Source organism: Setaria viridis, chromosome 9 (genome assembly GCF_005286985.2).
Source record: "Setaria viridis chromosome 9, Setaria_viridis_v4.0, whole genome shotgun sequence".
Lineage (NCBI taxonomy): Eukaryota > Viridiplantae > Streptophyta > Magnoliopsida > Poales > Poaceae > Setaria > Setaria viridis.
The window spans coordinates 32,796,197-32,814,687 of record NC_048271.2 but is presented as its reverse complement, the minus strand read 5'-3'; the positions used below and the strand labels follow the sequence as shown (position 1 = coordinate 32,814,687).

General features: G+C 44.4%; 1 protein-coding gene across 2 annotated transcripts; it reads left to right on the top strand.

Annotated features, from left to right (window-relative positions):
- Nucleotides 1–1,226: 1,226 nt before the first annotated feature.
- Nucleotides 1,227–12,955, top strand: LOC117839616 (extra-large guanine nucleotide-binding protein 3). 2 transcript variants are annotated; one of them, XM_034720000.2, is made up of 8 exons: nt 1,227–2,355; nt 3,123–3,260; nt 4,295–4,399; nt 4,485–4,670; nt 10,541–10,712; nt 11,330–11,484; nt 11,807–11,976; nt 12,119–12,955. In XM_034720000.2, exons 1-8 carry the CDS (start codon nt 1,468–1,470, stop codon nt 12,681–12,683), a joined length of 2,379 nt encoding a protein of 792 aa, XP_034575891.2. In that variant the 5' UTR covers nt 1,227–1,467; the 3' UTR covers nt 12,684–12,955. The 2 variants fall into 2 exon arrangements, with proteins under 2 accessions (XP_034575891.2, XP_034575890.2); XM_034719999.2 differs by having other exon boundaries at nt 1,232–2,355; nt 11,330–11,574.
- The last annotated feature ends 5,536 nt before the right edge of the window (nt 12,956–18,491 follow it).

Below are 18,491 nucleotides of genomic sequence, written 5' to 3'. Positions count from 1 at the left end.
ACAAAGCATACTAAAAATGAAAGAAAGGAGGATGAAGTAGCTAACTTTTACAAAACTTTGGATGAGTGAAATCTCGACGAAATCGTGAAAAAATTGGGCAGCACCTCCCTAAGCACGGCCGGTAGCCATGGAGAAGAGAGAGCCCGAGTTGTGAATGAGTGGCTCGGGCTTGAGGAGGAAGATGCTGAGTTTTATAAGGTGGGCTTTAGTCCCAGTTGGTAACTAGTCCTGATTGATGTTACCAACCGAGAACTAAATGTTTTTGTTGGTTGTAGCTACAACATGTAGTGTCGCACGTATATAAAGGCTTAGATATATGTTCCGTTAATTTGACATGTTTAGAGTATGCCGGAAGACGCACACGCGGATAATTGGCTTGAATCCACAGGTTATCAACTTTTGTCGGCTAAGCCTGAGCCGACTTTCCCTTTTCAGTAGGGATTGTGAGAAGTAGGCCATTTCTACGTTCCTCTTGCCAAAATAGTTCTGATTTGTCATAGGTCTACCCGGCCATTTCTACGTTCCTCTTGCCAAAATAGTTCTGATTTGTCGGCAAAATAGTTCTGATTTGTCATAGGTCTAATGTCTGGAGGAGCTTTGTTAATTACTCAGGTGAGGTTTTCTTATAATTCATGGAGCAGGCAGTTCGTACATGTGTAGCCTTGGCGAGAGTTGTCTAATTTTTTTAATGAACCCAGACCGTACAACAACCCCGAGGGTCAAGCTACTGGACGATGTTCATAGAGATGTAAAGTATGGATTTTTATCTATTTTCAGTATATAGATTTGTTATTCCAAAGCTTTTGATATTCTTATTACAGTATTTTTTTGTTCTTGTCTTGTTTCACATGCTATCATGTTTAAAACAATGCCTTGAGTTGAAAGTAAACAAAAGGTTCGTATCTATATTGGAGTGCAACACTTCACCTTTCCTTTTCCGTTTGCTCTTGATTCTTGAAGGTGATTCTTAGGCTTTGCATGCAACCGAGTTAAAATCGTACACCGGCTATTATCTCATCAAGATTGGATTCTTTCAGTGTATAGCAAAAACTTGAGATTAACTGCTGATGAAGCATCCAGAATTTACCCGGTGTGTGGTCCACGTACCGTTGCATTGCGCCCCCGACATGTGGGCCCCACCCAGATACAAGGAAAGCTGAGTCTACAGCCCACACGACATTGCAGGGCAAGTGGGCCCACGCAAAGGACGCAAGACAGCAGAAGCCCACACCTGACCCCCACCGCCACCGGCCACCGCCGTCCTCCGCTGGCCTCCCCGTCCCCGGCCGGCGTCAAGGTGCGCCAGACCCCCTGACCCCACATGTCAGCCATGGCCGTCCCGTCACTGTGCAGTGCATAAAGCTTCCTCGACCTCCACGCCATTCTCACTTCACTTCTCCAACCCGCCTGGCCGCCTCCGGCTCCACTCCGACCCGCCAACTTCTCTCACTGCCCACTCTTTCCACAATGTCCACGTCCCCGCCGCCTCCGGAGTCGGCTCCGGCCCCGGCGGCGCCTGGGGAGACGGCGTGGGCCCGCGCGCTCCGCAGGCTGCTGCCCCCGGGCGCGCCGCTGCCGGACGAGGACCACCTCGACTACTCCTTCTCCGTCGACCTCCCCGACGCCCCCGCCGCCAGCGCCAGGGGCCCGCCGTCTCCTTCTGCCGCCGCGCCGCGCCCGCTCCCGCTCCCGCTCCCGCGCCACCGCCGCCGCATCTCCCGCCTCCTGTTCCGCACCGCTCCGGCGCCTCCGCCCCGCCGCGCGTCCCCCTCGCCGCCCTCCTCCCCGGACACCTCCCCCCCCACCACCTCCTTGTCCTTGTCCGCGTCGCCGCCGCGCGCTCCGGAGTCCCCTTCGCCTCCTTCTCTCCATCAGCTGCACCCCTCGGCTCCGGCCCACGGCGGCGGCGGCAGGCGTCGCGCGTGCGCGAGGTGCGGCAAGGGGGGACGCATCGTGGTGGCGATGGGGATCCTGGGGGACCAGCGCCAGGAGGAGTGCCTGGCCTGCGGCGCGCGCTACTGCGCCGGGTGCGTGCTTCGCGCCATGGGCTCCATGCCGGAGGGCCGCAAGTGCGTCGCCTGCATCGGCGCGCCCGTGGCCGACCCGCGCCGCCGGACGCGGCTTGGCAAGGGGTCCCGGCTGCTCGCGCGGGTGCTGGCGCCGGCGGAGCTAAGACAGGTCATGCGCGCCGAGCACGGCTGTGCGGCCAACCAGGTGCGGCCGGACGAGGTGGTCGTCAACGGCCGCGGGCTCTCACAGGGGGAGCTGGATCTTCTGATCGGGTGCGCTCTGCCACCGGACCGCCTGGCTCCGGGCCGGTACTGGTATGACAAGGACTCCGGGCTGTGGGGAAAGGTGCCACATTCTAGAACCTTAAGTTGCAAATTAGTCCTTTTAAATCTAATGCCATTTGGTTGAAATTTACGCTACACAAAGTAACCACCGCTACATATGGATTGAACGAGGACCTCGAACTATTCAAATTGTCGATTGGTGCACACAAGTTTTTGAATGTTTGCTAGCCAACATTTTATATCGGTCTCTTGTATCATCTGCATTGCATTTGAGAAAGTCGAGCAGGAAAGCTTATAACACTTGATTGCCGCACCATCAGTCACTACCTGAAAATCTGTGAACACCAAGCACTGATAAAGAATCAGGACTGTGGTCACCCAGAAACTAAAAGGATCTATTTGTTTATAAGGATAAAATAGGACATTTTCAATAGCCTTGCCTGATAAAGGCTAGAGTCTATTGTACTGACCTTATCAGATAGATATTAAAAAAAGACATCGCCATTTGCCTGTTAATAAGGAGCAATTTCTATTTCTTGATAGATCAATATTCTGGAGCTGATAGATGACACAAAATCAGCAGAGCATAGCAATGCCTGTTAATAAGGTGCAATTTCTATTTCTTGATAGATCAATATTCTGGAGCTTATATAGGACACAAAATCAACACAGGAATGCATGAACTCAAGATCTAGGTTGTATTTATTCATACAGGCTAATATTTATGTGTGGTTCAAGACCATTTATAAACAATCACATCACCCTGAACTACCTTATATTAAATTCTATTTAGCAATAACTCGTTATCTATCTCAATCCTGTTGTCAGGAAGGTGAGAGGCCTGATAGAATTGTTAATTCAAAGTTAAGTGTGGGAGGAAAGCTGCGAGCAGACGCTAGCAATGGCACTACACAAGTTTTCGTAAACGGGCGGGAGATCACAAAAACTGAACTCAGGATGCTTAAGGTAAAATATTTTTCTGCCAGTTTATATTCCGTTCATTTTCTTCATCATAATTTTGGCAATTTATTGAATGTTGCAACTTGTTCTGTGCACTTCAAATTACTTGGAAGGATTCTTGACTAGAGCTATGGAGGATTCTTGATACTTGGAAGTTCATTATAAGTATTGGGTGAAAAAATTGTTGCACAACCATATAAGCATGGCCACACCATAACTCCACTTGTTTTAATAATTTTTATGATCAATACTGAGTACATCTTCTGTGACTAACATTAAGCACATCATCCCATGGTCCTGTTCATGCAAATGGTTATGCTGAATAGATGTTTCAGATGTGAAGCTGGCCTTGGACCAGGACTTCTATTTATATTATCTTTTGAGTGCGCTTTGAGCATTTGAGCTAGTAGTAACAGCTTTATAATGTTGAAACACAACATATTTGCCAAGGGCCTCTAGCGTAGTGGTTGGAGCACCTGAATAGCACCTAGCAAGTCCGGGTTTGACTCATTGTGGGAGCAAATTAAACGGGGCTGGATTAAAAAAAGGCACCTCACTGTGCGAAGTACCTTCAGCTGCTGGTGTGGGGAGCGCCACCTGGGTGGGCAGCCTTCGGGGCCTTTTCTTGACCCAGAAGTGGTTTAGGCTGCTTCTTAAAGGAAGCTGTGTGGGCGGTCTTTCCCACGGGCTCTAGTTTTTTATTTTTTTTCCCGGTTTGTGTCTTAACCTGTGTATTACCTGCTGAAGTATCTGTTCTGTAATACTCATATAGCAGTGCAGCATCTGAGCATCAACCTGATTTCTTTTGGATGGGTTTCCATGTTATATTATTCATTGTGCTGCCGCATGCAAAAGCATCTCTTTGATGCTGTGCTCTACAAACACAAAAAATTGAAGTTTTTTCTCCCATTAGTACATTTCGTTTACTAGCTTGCTTCCATTACTAATTTTGAATCTAAGAAGGGAGCTTAAATCATTTTAGGGGATCATTCATCACCTGTACAAGATCTTGATCAGAGTTTTACCGGCTTTTCATTCAGCTGGCCAGTGTACAGTGCCCACGGAATACTCATTTCTGGTTATATGATGATGGATCCTACGAGGAGGAGGGACAGAACATTATAAAAGGAAACATTTGGCAAAAGGTAATATATTTCCCTTCAAAAGTTGCTCCAAAGTCTGCATTTAAATCAACTGAGTAACTATGCTGTTTTCTTTTTTGTTAGCCAGGCATCAACTCGTCTTATTGCGAACCTTTTTTCGCTGCCAATACCTCCTGGATATTCTCATGGGTTGAAAGGAGATGCTACTGGAGACTCAGTTAGGTTTGTTCCAGATTACCTGGAGCAGAAAAGTGTTCAGAAACTTTTACTGGTTGGACTAGAAGGCTCTGGATCAAGCACGATCTTCAAGCAGGTCTTTGTTTCTACTTGCCCGTAACTGTAATGAAGCGTGCCCTTGTATTTAAATCCTTGCAGTTTTTTGCATACTGTTGTTCTTGACTTCTTGTTGCACATACCAGGGCAAAGTGTTTTTCCTGTCAAAATTTGTTTATAGAACCACAATTATGATGTAAATTATTTATCTTCCGTGTCAGCTTGCAAATGCAGTTACCTTCATTATTTATTTAAACACCAAAGTTAACTGAAAATATTCCGTTAGCACAACACACATGCGCCAAACTGTATTTCTAGGATTTTGTACTTGCTTCTTCTTTCAGAATGGAAACCATCGAGTCTAAAGTTAGAATATAATGAAAACATGATTTGAGAATGGCACATAATAGTGTTTGTTAGGAATAGCACTTGTATTCATAACAGGGGCTCTAGGCCCATATATATACAGGTACAAGAAGGGGAAAATATACAGAAAACCCCCTAATAGAAAAGGTAAATCACCAACAGTACATATACATCTAACACCCCCTCAAACTCATGGTGGGTCAAGAACACTGAGTTTGGAGAGGAAAAATCTATGCTGAATATGTGTCTGTGCCTTGGTAAAGAAATCAGCCATCTGCGATTCGGAAGGCACATACTGAAGAGCAATAACCCCATCCTGAACCTGTGAACGTGTATAAGAAACATCTACACCAATATGCTTAGTAAGCTCATGCTTCACTGGATCATGAGCAATACTGATAGCTCTTGTATTGTCAGACAAAAGAGGAGTCAGCACAGAAACTGAAACACCAAAATCCTCAAGCAACTCAGCCTCAGCACTCGAACGAGAAACTGCTACCTGCTTCTTAGTCTTCCAAGCAATAAGGGAACCACTAAGAAAAACACAATAGGCAGAAAGAGATCGACGATCAGAAGGATCACTAGCCCATGTAGCATCACAATAAGCCGTGAGATGTAAGGAACTAGAGCGTGGAAAGAATAGACGACGTGAAATAGTCCCACAAAGATAACGTAAGACGCGAAGAAGAATAATGAAGATGAGAAGGAGCTGAAACAAACTGACTCAGAATATGCACAACATGAGATATATCAGGACGAGTAACACCAAGATAAACAAGACTCCCAACAATATGACGATAACGAGTGGGATCCTCAAGGGGCTCACCATCAGTGGCGCGAAGATGAACATTAAGTTCCATGGGAGTCTCAACAGTCCGTTGATCAGTAAGAGAAGCCCGATCAAGAAGATTCTAAATATACTTTTCTTGAGACAGATAGAAGCCTTCGGGCATAGAAGAAACCTCAATCCCAAGACAGAAACTAAGAGGACCAAGATCAGACATAAGAAACGTCTCACTGAGACGGGCCTTGACAAAGGCAATATACTGAGAATCATCTCCAGTAATGATCATATCATTGACATAAAGGAGGAGAAGAGTCCGACCTCGAGATGAAGTATGTACAAACAGGGCAGGATCATGCGCACTGGCAGAAAACCCAGCAGCAGTGACCACGGAGGCAAAACGCTGAAACCAAGCACGAGGAGCTTGTTTTAGCCTATAAAGTGAGCGACGAAGACGACAAACCATACCCTCAGGAACAGAATACCCAGGCGGCGGCTGCATATAGACCTCCTCACGCAGCTCATCATTAAGGAAGGCATTCTTGACATCAAGCTGAGAGACGGACCACCCACGAACAGAGGCCACAACAAGAAGGGTGCGAACAGTGGTCATGTGAGCAACTGGAGCAAAAGTCTCGTCATAGTCACGACCATGCTCCTGCTGAAAACCACGAGCAACAAGACGAGCTTTATAGTGCTCAAGAGAGCCATCAGAGCGAGTCTTCACCTTATAAACCCACTTGCATGTAATAGGGCGCACATTGGCAGGACGAGGAACAAGGTCCCACGTGTGAGTGCGCTCAAGTGCGGCAATCTCCTCAGCCATAGCGTGTTGCCATTCCGGATGAGGAAGAGCATCACGATAAGATGACGGCTCCGAAAGAACAGTGGCAACATAAGCAGAAGGAGAATAACAATCAGGACGCCTACGAAGACGATGACTACAACGAAGAAGCTGCTCAGGAGGTGAATCCTCTGAAAGAGAGGCCTCAGTAGGAGAAGAAGGCATATTAGACGAAGAGGGCACAATAGAAGATGGCACATCAGAGGGCCGAACTCTACGAGTATAGACATGTGTCACCGGTGGCTTCACAGAAAAATCAGTAGGACATTCCAGAGAAGTAGACTCCAGGGAAAGCACATCAGCACGATGAATAGGCGAGGAGACTACAGGGGGGACCACTTGAGGAGGCGCTGGACGAGATAAAGGGGTGATAGCAATAGAAGTATCAGGTAATATTAAGAAGGAGAGGGGATCGACCAAAGACGCCGAGGAAACATCAGAAGAAGGACGAGGATAGAAAGGACGAGATTCATCAAAAATAACATCCCGAGAAATCCGCATCCTACGCCCAGCTGTGTCCCAACAACGATATCCCTTATGCTCAGAACTATAGCTGAGAAAAACACACTCGACAGATTGAGCAGTCAGCTTCGTGCGCTCACGAGGTCCAAGAAGCACATAGCACACAGCCAAAGAGACGAAGACTAGAATAGTCAGGCACCTTATTTAGAAGACGCTCAAAAGGAATCTCACCATGAAGCGCAGAAGAAGGTTGAATGTTAGTCAAATAAGTGGCTGTAGACACAGCCTCAGCCCAAAAGTGAGGCGGAACAGAAGAAGCAAGCAGAAGAGTACGAGCAATCTCAAGGAGATGACGATGCTTGCGTTCGGCCACACCATTCTGAGCATGGGCGCTAGGACAAGAAAACTGAGCAAGAGTGCCCTGCTCAGAGAGAACCTGACGAAGGGCTACTGAAAGGTACTCGCCTGCAGAGTCAGCACGAAAGACGCGGATAGAAGTGTCAAAATGAGTGCGGATCATAGAAGTAAAAGACTTGTAGATGGATAAGGCCTCGATACGATGTTTCATAAAATAAATCCATGTATGACGAGAAAAATCATCTATGAATATAATATATTATCGATGGCCCCCTTTAGAAACAAAGGGAGCAGGATCCCAGACATCCGAATGAACAAGATCAAAAGGATGCTGTGACACAGACTCACTAGAATGATAGGGAAGCTGAATTTGCTTGCCCAACCGACAACCCTGACACTGAGCTAAAGACTCATGACCTGAAACAGAACCTAGAAGACCACGGCGAATCAATTTAGATAGACGGAAGCCACATAGATGACCCAAGCGATGATGCCACTGATCAAAAGATGCGGTCGACGAAGCAGCCAAAGCGGAGCCAACTAGACTGACGGGCGCAGCGGAAGGAAGACGAAGCCAGTCAAGCTCCCAAAGATGCTGAGAATCACGACGACGAGGGCCAGTACCAACCAGCTGACCCGTGCGATGATCCTGAACATAACAAAAATCAGGATCAAGAATGACATGACAGTCATGATCAGTAAGCTGGCCAGCGGACATGAGCTGCATGGTCAGATCGGGAACATAAGAAACATTAGGGACATGAAAAGAGTCGGATAGGAGAGTGCCATGTCCGACAACAGGAAGAGAAGAACCATCGGCTGTATGAACGGAGGAGAACCAGGTGGAGACCGTATGAAAGAAAGACAGGTGCAATCAGGAGTCATGAAACGAAGCACCAGAATCAAGAATCCATGGACAAATACCTGGAGTAGACGTGGAAGGTGATCCCAAAGCGGAAGACTGTGAAGCAGCAGCAGAACCTATAGGTGCAGAGGGCTGAGTCACAGAACCCGCAGCGCCTGGTGACGTAGAAGTAACAAGGCGACTGAGCAACCTGATGATCTCCTGTGTCTCAGAACTAGCAGAACTCCTCTGAGGACTTCCAGAACCAGAACCACCAGTAACACTAGCACACAACGAAGAACGAGCAGAACCATCAGGAGCACTAGGGCCCTATGAAGAACGTCCACCGCGGCGAGATTGACCCTCACGAGACTGAGCCTTCTTCTTCCTGTAACAAAATGCCTCCATATGATTATCCTTGCCACACCAATCACATTTAAGACCACCCCCTCGACTCTCAGAAGAAGGCACCGCAGGACGAGTAGAGGAGCTGGCAGCCAAAACTGAAGAATATTGCATCAATCTGGCAGCAAGAAGGCGAGTCTCCTCATTACGAACAGCAGCAAGAGCCTCCATCAGGGAGACACAGGGATGGCGAGCAAGCAGCTGTGCACGAAGTGGCTCAAACTCATCCCGAAGACGCGTCAAGAAGTCGTAGGTGCGACGAAGCTCAAGAGCCTGCTGCTGACCCAGGCAGGACTGGCAGGTGCTAGGAGACAACGGAGGACTAAGAGTGTCGAGCTGGCGCCAAATAGTAGAAATCTGACCATAGAAATCATCAACGGTACCATCACCCTGTTGAACGAGCTGCTCCTGATGAATGGCTGCAAGAAAAGTAGACTGACCAGTGGGCTCATAACGTGTGCGAAGAAAAGCCCACATCTGATGTGCAAAATCAAGCTTAAGAATATCAGCCAAAACATTGTCCTCAATGCTAGCAATAAGAATAGAAGCAGCTCGAGCATCCTCATCAACCCATGTCCGGTATGCAGTAAAATGAGACTCATACGACGCAAGACCATCATCATAATCAGCAACGAGCTTCGCCACATTTGCATCATGAGTAGCAAGCAACCGATCCATCTCTTCAGCCGTAGCCTTCTTTGGAATCACTGGCTTCGCAGGAAGCACCGGGTATGTAGGAGCAGTAGGACGAGATGGACAAGGCAACTTGCCAGTAAGAAACTCCCAAAGATGAAGACTACGCATATGAATCCGTAGACGAGGAACCCATGCGATAGTTGTTGCCATTGAACAGTACCGGGCAACGTAACACTGGGACACCACCAGATGGAGCCGAAGGAGCTATAGCGACGGCGAGAGCGCAAGGAAAACAGTGGCGGGCGACGGCGAGAGCGCAGAAGAAAAGTGGCGCAAGCGTGTTTTTTTTTTTCAGAAACGCACGTGCACAACACAAAGTAGCGGCACAGTTTTTTTTTTTTTTACGGGACCTAACTCCTTCACAGGAGTCTTATCCTGTCACGTGGTCTGCACCGCACCGCACAGCACAGGCGGACGAGCGGGGCGGCCACGAGGCACAAGAGCAGAGCGGCGTGGGCGGGCAGGGCGCCGGGGCGGCGCGGGCGGGCGGCGACTCCGGCGGGGCACCAGGGCTGCGCGGGCGGCGACTTCGGCAGGGCGGGCAACGTGGGCGGCGACTCCGGCGGGCGGGTGGAGAGCCGGACGGGCGGCGGCCGGAGTTGACAGAGGAGAATAGCACGCAAGTGCAACGTGCGGAGGGATAAAAAGGAACCCTAGGGCAGATTGGGAAAAAACCTAACCCTAGTTCGGCTCTGTACCATGTTAGGAATAGCACTTGTATTCATAACAGGGGCTCTAGACCCATATATATACAGGTACAAGAAGGGAAAAATATACAGAAAACCCTCTAATAGAAAAGGTAAATCACCAACAGTACATATACATCTAACAGTGTTTAGTTACCATGTAGCGATGAATGTATGTAACAAGAGGAGCAAAGTTTAAAAGAGAGACTGATAGTGTATCTTAGATTTTGAGTACTAAGACACCCCTTAGAATATTTGAACTGTTCAGAAAACAAAGAGGGTATAGTGTCTGAAATTGAAATATTAATACTACACTCTCCACATCCACTTCCAAATTGTTCACTGGATAGTGGTTAACTTTTTACATATATAATTAGCATGTTGGCGTGCCTATGGTTTATTTTATCTTGACGAGGAACAGACTAATTCTGTTTATGTGACTGCATATGTGAATTTTTTCGTGCAGGCAAAGTTTCTATATGGAAGCAAGTTCTCCCCAGTAGAAATACTTGATTTGAAGCTCATGATACAAATTAATGTTTACAAATATCTTAGCACGCTACTTGAATGGCGAGAATGTTTTGAGGATCAAGCTTTGAAAGAAGACAGAGAACTTTGCACAATTGATAAAGCCGCTGGTTAGATTTGGTTCAGTTTCTCTGTATATTCTTTTGGGCTACTTGTTGACATCTTTTGCTAATAACTGTCTAATTCTAGAATCTTTTATCTCAAATTATCTGTCGAATATGATGTTAGTTCAAGGGACAAATCAGAAAAGTGAGTTTGGTAAAATTGGAAAAGCTACACAAACTTTTCATGGTTTCCATTGAATTATTCTAAATTTTTTAATCCTTGCCTATATGCTCCAAGAAATCTGTAAGATTGTTCATTGTATTGCACCATGATTTAAATTATCCTCCCAATGCTTTACAGCATTTCATGCTGAAGTTAAAGATACGTCTCATGCTTAGAACTTATCCATGTTTTGCATTTTGTCGTAATAATTCAGTGTTGGATATACTGAATTAAGGGGCCCACCGCAAGGTTTTTTAGGCACTTCAATCTTACTAAACAGACCTATATATCCACTTCGAGTGCCATCAAGAAATGTTATATTGTACTAAACATTGAGATTTTGAGATAACCAAAGGCATGCTCAAATCGTTACAGATTTATTGTACTATTTATTTCTCTGGATTTCACCTATTGGTTCCTGTGTTTATGGAAAAAAATTACAGAATGTGTGTGTTAACAGGTGAAACAGGGGTAGCTCAGACCAGGCCATCTCTGTATTCGTTGAATCAAAGACTGATGCAGTTTGCTGACTGGCTGTTGGAGATAGTTGCACTGGGTGATCTGGATGCCTTCTTTCCTGCTGCAACTCGAGAATATGCACCAATTGTTCAAGAGGTTTGGAAAGACGCTGCTATTCAAGCAACATATAAAAGAAATAATGAGTTCCATTTTCTTCCAGATGTTGCCAGCTATTTCCTGGATAGGGTAAGACTGGCAATTACAACTTGAGAGGTCATAATAAGACTGATACACTTTCTCATTTTTTAATTTGTATTTGAATCCTTTTTTTACAGGAAATTTATTTGTACTTCACTTTACCAAATGCAATGAACTTTTTAATCCCTCCAGGTCTAACGAAAACAAATCTTAGCTGCATAAGTACTTGAGTGATTTTTTTTTTTCAATTGAGCTGATTGGAATTTTCATATGTTTTCAGGTGGTTGAAATATCAAGCAATGAATATGAACCAACAGAGACAGATATTTTGTATGCAGAGGGTATCAACCAATGGAACGGCCTATCTTTGCTTGAATTCTCACTTGACGATCGATATCCATTCACTGAATCTTATGTGGACAAGCTTGACGATCCATCCATGCTAACAAAGTAAGCGCAATGAGAATTTAAAGATGCTGTTTCGGACTTTGTGATTGTTGGGTCATTGAACCTAGGGTTACACATTTTCATGGTAGCATCATCAACCTTTTCTTTAATGCTTACAGTACCTGTCCTTTCTTTACTTTCACAGGTATCAGTTAATACGCATCAATTCGAAAGGACTTAATGGAGGCTTGAGGTGTTTGGAAATGCTAGAGGAGGTGCGGGCCATCATCTTTTGCATCTCGCTGGCAGACTACGATCAGATGTGGGTGCGGGGCTCAGGAGAGCTCTGCAACAAGATGATTGCCAGCAGAGACATGTTTGAGAACGTGATCAGCCACCCTTCCTTTGAGGACACCACATGCGTGCTTCTCCTGAACAAGTATGACTCATTCGAAGCAAAAGTAAACCGTGTACCCCTAACAGTATGTGACTGGTTCGCTGACTTCAGCCCTGTGAAGCCACACCACACGCATCAGTCACTAGCCAGCCACGCCTACTACTACATTGCGCTGAAGTTCAAGGTCCTGTACTCCAGTATCGGCGACCGGAAGCTCTTCGTGTTCCAGACCAAAGCCCTAGAGCGGAAAACGGTGGATGATGCATTCAGGTACATCCGGGAGGTGCTAAGATGGGACGATGTTAAGAACAGTGATGCCTTTGGCAGCGTTGAGGAGTCGTTGTGTAGTATGGACATGAGCTCGTCGTCATAGGCTACATTTACTGAGAAGGAAATTAAATTTCGTAGCCATTGTCAAATTTTATGTTACACAGATTTGACACACCCTCACGAGAAGTGGCATGGAAAGCTCTTTCTGCAAGTTTACGTTTTTGGCAAGAACGAGGCATGGGTTTATGTTGGGCGTGAGCTCCTGCTGTACTATGTGTCTGTCTCAAAGCTATATCCACTGAAGTTCTCTTGTAGTATAAATTGTTACAAGCCCTTTCATACACGACATAATGCCAAATATTTTGTACATATACATATTATTTACTTTTTAAAAAGAAAATAGGGCATTAAACCTGGAGCTGAAGCGCCTGCGTTGTGACCCCCCAGGGACCGAGCAGAGACAAGCTCGGTGCAGCATCACGCATGTCATCTTACGTTTATGTTAATCATAATGCACTGTATCATGGTATTATATCCAAAATACCGCTCAAAGAAATGTTATTAAATTGATATTGATCGCTATTGAATATGGATCGCTATTGAATCGGAACTCATCTATTATTTCATTATTTCACCATGAACGGTTGTTCATCAAGATCTCCACCAAGGTTATATCCGCAACATGTGAGCCCTAGCTGGATCTTCCTCGCAGGATAATCACGCCAGCTAGAGCCTAGCCTAAGCTAGCCTCAGGATAACTGCACGACCCTCAACTGGTTGTCCCTCAAGTTTCTCGACTTCTACTGCGAATTCTTCTTGTCGTGCCAATGCAGAATGGGGGTATTTATAACCTAGAGAGGTCATAGTCCAAATGGGAAGTTGAATGGGCAAGGAAAGGCCCAGGCTGATTGCCTAGGTGGGTCCATGCCGATCACTTGGCCCTTCCTTTTCTCCTCTCGTGCACTCCTTCACCGCCAAGTCTTCTATGACCTTTTGGAGTCTTCTTTTGTCTTGCATGTGGGCCTAACTCGTTGATATCCTTAGGATAAGAATGGATCTTGATTACCTTTCAAAGTGTTGCTTGCTTCATCTTGATCCCGATATCAACTTGCCGTATCTTCAGAAACTTTACCCTAAGTCTTCCTGAAGGAATGCTCGACGAAGATGAGCATGAATGGGCACCATGAGACCCTAGGCCGATTGGTCTATGCCCTTTTTAAGGTCCTTTGGCCTTCATCTTTCTATGGGTTATTGTTGGTTCTGGGTCTCATCCAATTATGCTCCAATATAGTCCAATTTCCTGTGAAAATAGAACATCCTACAAAATGCAAGGCATATACGAAGATGACCCGATTATTAGGTATGATCAATATAAATGGTGTCATTTGTATGTTAATATTAAAGATAAATAGGGGTAAAATGGTATCAATAATGAGGGCCAACACTCAGCTGAAACAATGCTTCATTACCTAAGAATGAATAATTAATGCTTCATCACCTAGGAATGAATATTTATATGGAATCTTCAAAGACTTCACCTCCAATAGATATGTAACCATGTCAATGAAATTGACTCGATGAAAACCAGCTACTGCTGTGATGGTGGTAAGGATGAAGCCATTATGGCGACCTTATCATCCTCCTTAGTTTCTCATCCACACTAACTAAACCATACCAAGCTTGTTGAAGACATTCAGATGGTTGAAATATTCAGATGGTTGAAATAGTGACTTGTTTCCGTGTGCAACCTGAATATAATTGACGCTTCAGTACCCACCCATCATCATAAACTAAACTGTTCATCATGCATCCACATACATTATCATAATTAACTATGCATATATAAACCTCCATACTAGGGACGAAACTAATAACCTACTGTAAAGAACACTAAGTCAAACTAGCAAAAGGGCATTCATTCATAACAATTTCATTCATAACAATTTCGATATATACATCATTAGAGACAACAATTGGTGCTTACATCATCAGAATTGCACTGGCACGCTGCCCCATATCTTTGGCGCCAAGGCGAGCGGAGCTTTGAAAATAGGGGTGGGCAAAAGTAGACCATTCTGCTTCGACGGACGCCTAGCTAGCTCCGCAGTCTGCACATGGATAGCGGCTGACTGCATGTCAGCCACGGCAAGCTGTGGCCGCCTCCACCTCACGCGAGCTCTGATGTAGCAGCCGAATGGGCCATGAATGCTGCCATGGTGTGTAGGTGGACCCTCGCCACCTCCACGTCAAGCGTGTCGTCCATAGCATCAACTACTTTTGTGTACTGCTGCATCAATGGCTATAGCCATCTGGACCGTGCCTGAACTTCGATGAGATGGTCCATCATGTTAACACTGGGGAGAGGTGGATTCAGCGGAGGGGAATCCACAGGAGGGAAGGAAGAGGCAGATGCGGCAGGTTTGGTGGAGGAGAATCTGAAGGAGGGGAGGAAGAGGTGGATGTGGCTAGAGTTAGAGTGTGAGAAGGTTGATGTGGCTGCTTGCTTATATAGAAGTTTCCATGCCATCAAAAATAAAGTCTAGCACACTTGACTAAACCATCCTGTTTTACTATAATGCACATGGTATACAGAATGCACCCACCTTTAGTTGCAACTGGTTTAGTCTCGTTGTTGCAAATGCTCGATCCGAATTGCAGTATGCGTTCAGTTGCAACCAGTTCTAACTGAGTTGCAACCGGCTCGGTCCAAGTTGCAACCGGTTCACGTCTAGTTGCAATCGGTTCGGTTCGAGTTGCAACTGGTTTGGTCCAGTTGCAATCCGTTCCGTCGAGTTGCAATTCAGCTAGTCTTTCAGTTGCAACTGCAGCATCTGTGCATTTTGAACAGAGAATACACCCATGTGCATTTTAGCCTCACCCACTAAACAATACTATATATTGCAATAGCAACTTAAAAATAGTATTGTTAGTAAAATTATTGAATTATAAAGCACTTTACGTACAACTCTACTGGATGGCCTAGTGATCTCACAGACACGATGGAAGACTACCTCTCATTCCACCAAGTCCAGTAGAGTCCATGAAGCTTGTTAACGTCCACGAAATAAGGAAGAAGAGCAAATAGGTGCTTATACTTTACATCTTTATTTAACCAGTGGAAGTCATAGTGCTTGAGCTTTGCAATGATGCAGATGCTAGTAGTATCCCAAGGATCATACTCCATGTTGAACACATGCGCTACCACAACCCGGTCTTGCTTGCCATCCCACACTCCAAACCCCTTGTGCTGGTGGTTTTCAATAGGGTCCATCGAGTAGCAGTCGACGATTGACACCATGCCCCCCTATATAATTAGGGCCTGTTTGGATACACACTCATAATCTTTAGGACTTCACTTTTAGTCCACTTTTAGGACTTGTGCATCCAAACATGTCATAAAAGTGCATTCATAATGTTTAGGAGTGATATTTTCATTAGGAGGACCAAACCATCATAATGGGTCATTTTTCTCCTAAAAGTGGTCCCCAACCCATCCTTTACCCCTGTTGCCCCTCCCCTTCTCTCTCCATGGCGCTAGAAACAGAGCATGGGTGGAGTAATTAGGGGTACAAAAGTCATTTCCCCTCTAACATCCTAAAGATTATGATTCCATCCAAACAGCCCACTCTAAATTTTAGGACTACCAATTTCTAGCTCCTAAACTTTATGAGTGTCCTAAAATTTATGAGTGTGTATCCAAACAGGTCCTTAATAACCATCAATAGAATTTTGAATGATGATTTGATATGAAAATCACAGCACGAGGTTAACTACTTGCTTGCTTCCTAACTAACACTTCCACAACCTCCCTATTTCTCTAGGCTCTAGCTACTACTCTTCACTTCTCTCTTCAATCCATCATCCGGTGCCATATATTTGAATACAACAAGTGCTATACTACTTTGCATGTGTACACATGCTTGCGACAAGTTAATGCCAATGCTTCAAATCTATATTGGTGCCGTTATAATGAACCGCGCTACAGACACGTAGAGTATATGTGCTTGCAAATACTAAGGCCTGACATAGGAACTGCTTCTAGAACTTTACTTTTATCAAGACAACATTTCATTAGGGACTTTATATTTCACAAGACAATATATACTCCAATTAGAATCTATTTTTTTACATCACTATTTGATAACATAGTTTTAATTTTTAAGTACACGTTTCTCCTCACGTTCCAAAGCAGCATTCATGGGGGATGAACTAGTAATGCCCTGTTGTATTGTCTCGATGCCTTCACCGGGAGCGTTGAACAGGTTTTGGGAGCCTACACTTGCAATGAAATAAGAGCTAATAGAGTTCAAACACTAGTGAAATCGAGAACAATTCTTGGAAACTAATGTTGAATCATCTATAATGACTTACATTATGGGATTCATTTTGTATATCCAGTTGTTTCTAAGAGCAACTCCAAAAGGCTGCTAATCTTATCCCCAATATCTTTTTTAGGAAAAAAAAGGAAAAAACGAACCCCAACAGTTCACCCAAACCTTCCCTAATTTTTTAGCGACGCTAAAAAACAGCCTGCCACCACGTATATTTTAGCGTTAGCGTTCCTCCCCTAATCCTGATTCTCGCACGCCCGCGTGTCCCTTCAGATGAGCCCAATACGATGACATGGCCTGTGTTTGAAATATTGAGGGCTATTTATTAGCGATTTGCTGTGGATTGATATGTTTTTGGGGAAATTTTTTTGGAAGAACCCCGTTTTGGGGAAGATTTTTTTGAGTACTCTTGGAGTTGCTCTAAGGTACTCACAAATGTAGATGTTGCGCGAAGGTTCCTTATGGCACTTTAATAAAAGGATTTTGCTAAGGTACTCTCAAGTGATCGTGGACCGTGGATCTAATGACATATTACCTCTTAGAAGGTAATAGGTTTAATATTTATTATATATTTTAAATTCATAAAATAGGGAAAATATCTTCTAATAGATCTAATATAATCAGATCTAACATTTCATTTTCCCTTCTAACGTGATTAAGGTTAGGTGTCCAAATAACTTGACATGGACATTTCTTTTTTTTTCCCTCTAACGTGACATTTCTTTTTTTCCTCCAACGTTTTAAATCACGTTAGCTCTAATCTCTAGAGAGAAGAAATTGTGACATGTACATGAATCTGCTAAAAAAGATAACATGGCATCTGTTCAAATAAATGTGTTGCACGGAGAACTTTTTTGTCATGTATATGCCATTTCTTTGGGGCGTATGAATCATGCCTATGATTATTTTTTGGATGCTGCATTTTTTCTCGTGACGTGAGGCACGTGACATGGTTTCTTCGTCCTAATTAGAAAGTGATTGATGCACGGATCATATTTTATAATGACATATGACCGGTCTAGTTTATTTAAAGAAGTGACATATCTAAGTTTTTTAGAGAAGCAATTGACATGATAAATAAATAAATACACTCATACATTGAAAAGCATGGAATCTTTGGATCAACCACCCAATAAAAACATTCATTAGCAATGGGTTCTGTTGCTACATATGTATGGATCTTTAACTAGAGAAATACATGCATATTAATTAATAATTTACAAAAAATCCTAGTTTGTTGGACCGAGCCATGCAGATCCAATCCGCCACGGTTAGCGTTTCCGTGAAACGTGCTGTTTTTCATGTGAATTCCCTCTTTCATTAATCTATCCTTAATTATCATCTTTTGCTTTTTATTAATATTTTATTCCTTCAAAATTTAATGAATTAGATTTATTTGAAAATATTATTGTCGCTATTGACTTTCCTCGTGACGTTTGACTATTCGTCTTATTCAAAAAATTGTGTAAGTATCATTTGTGTTGTTTGTGACTTACTTTCCATCAAAGGTATTATAAGTTTGACTTATCTTTTCGTGTATTTGCAATAAATTTTAGAAAAAGATGAATGGTCATACATCA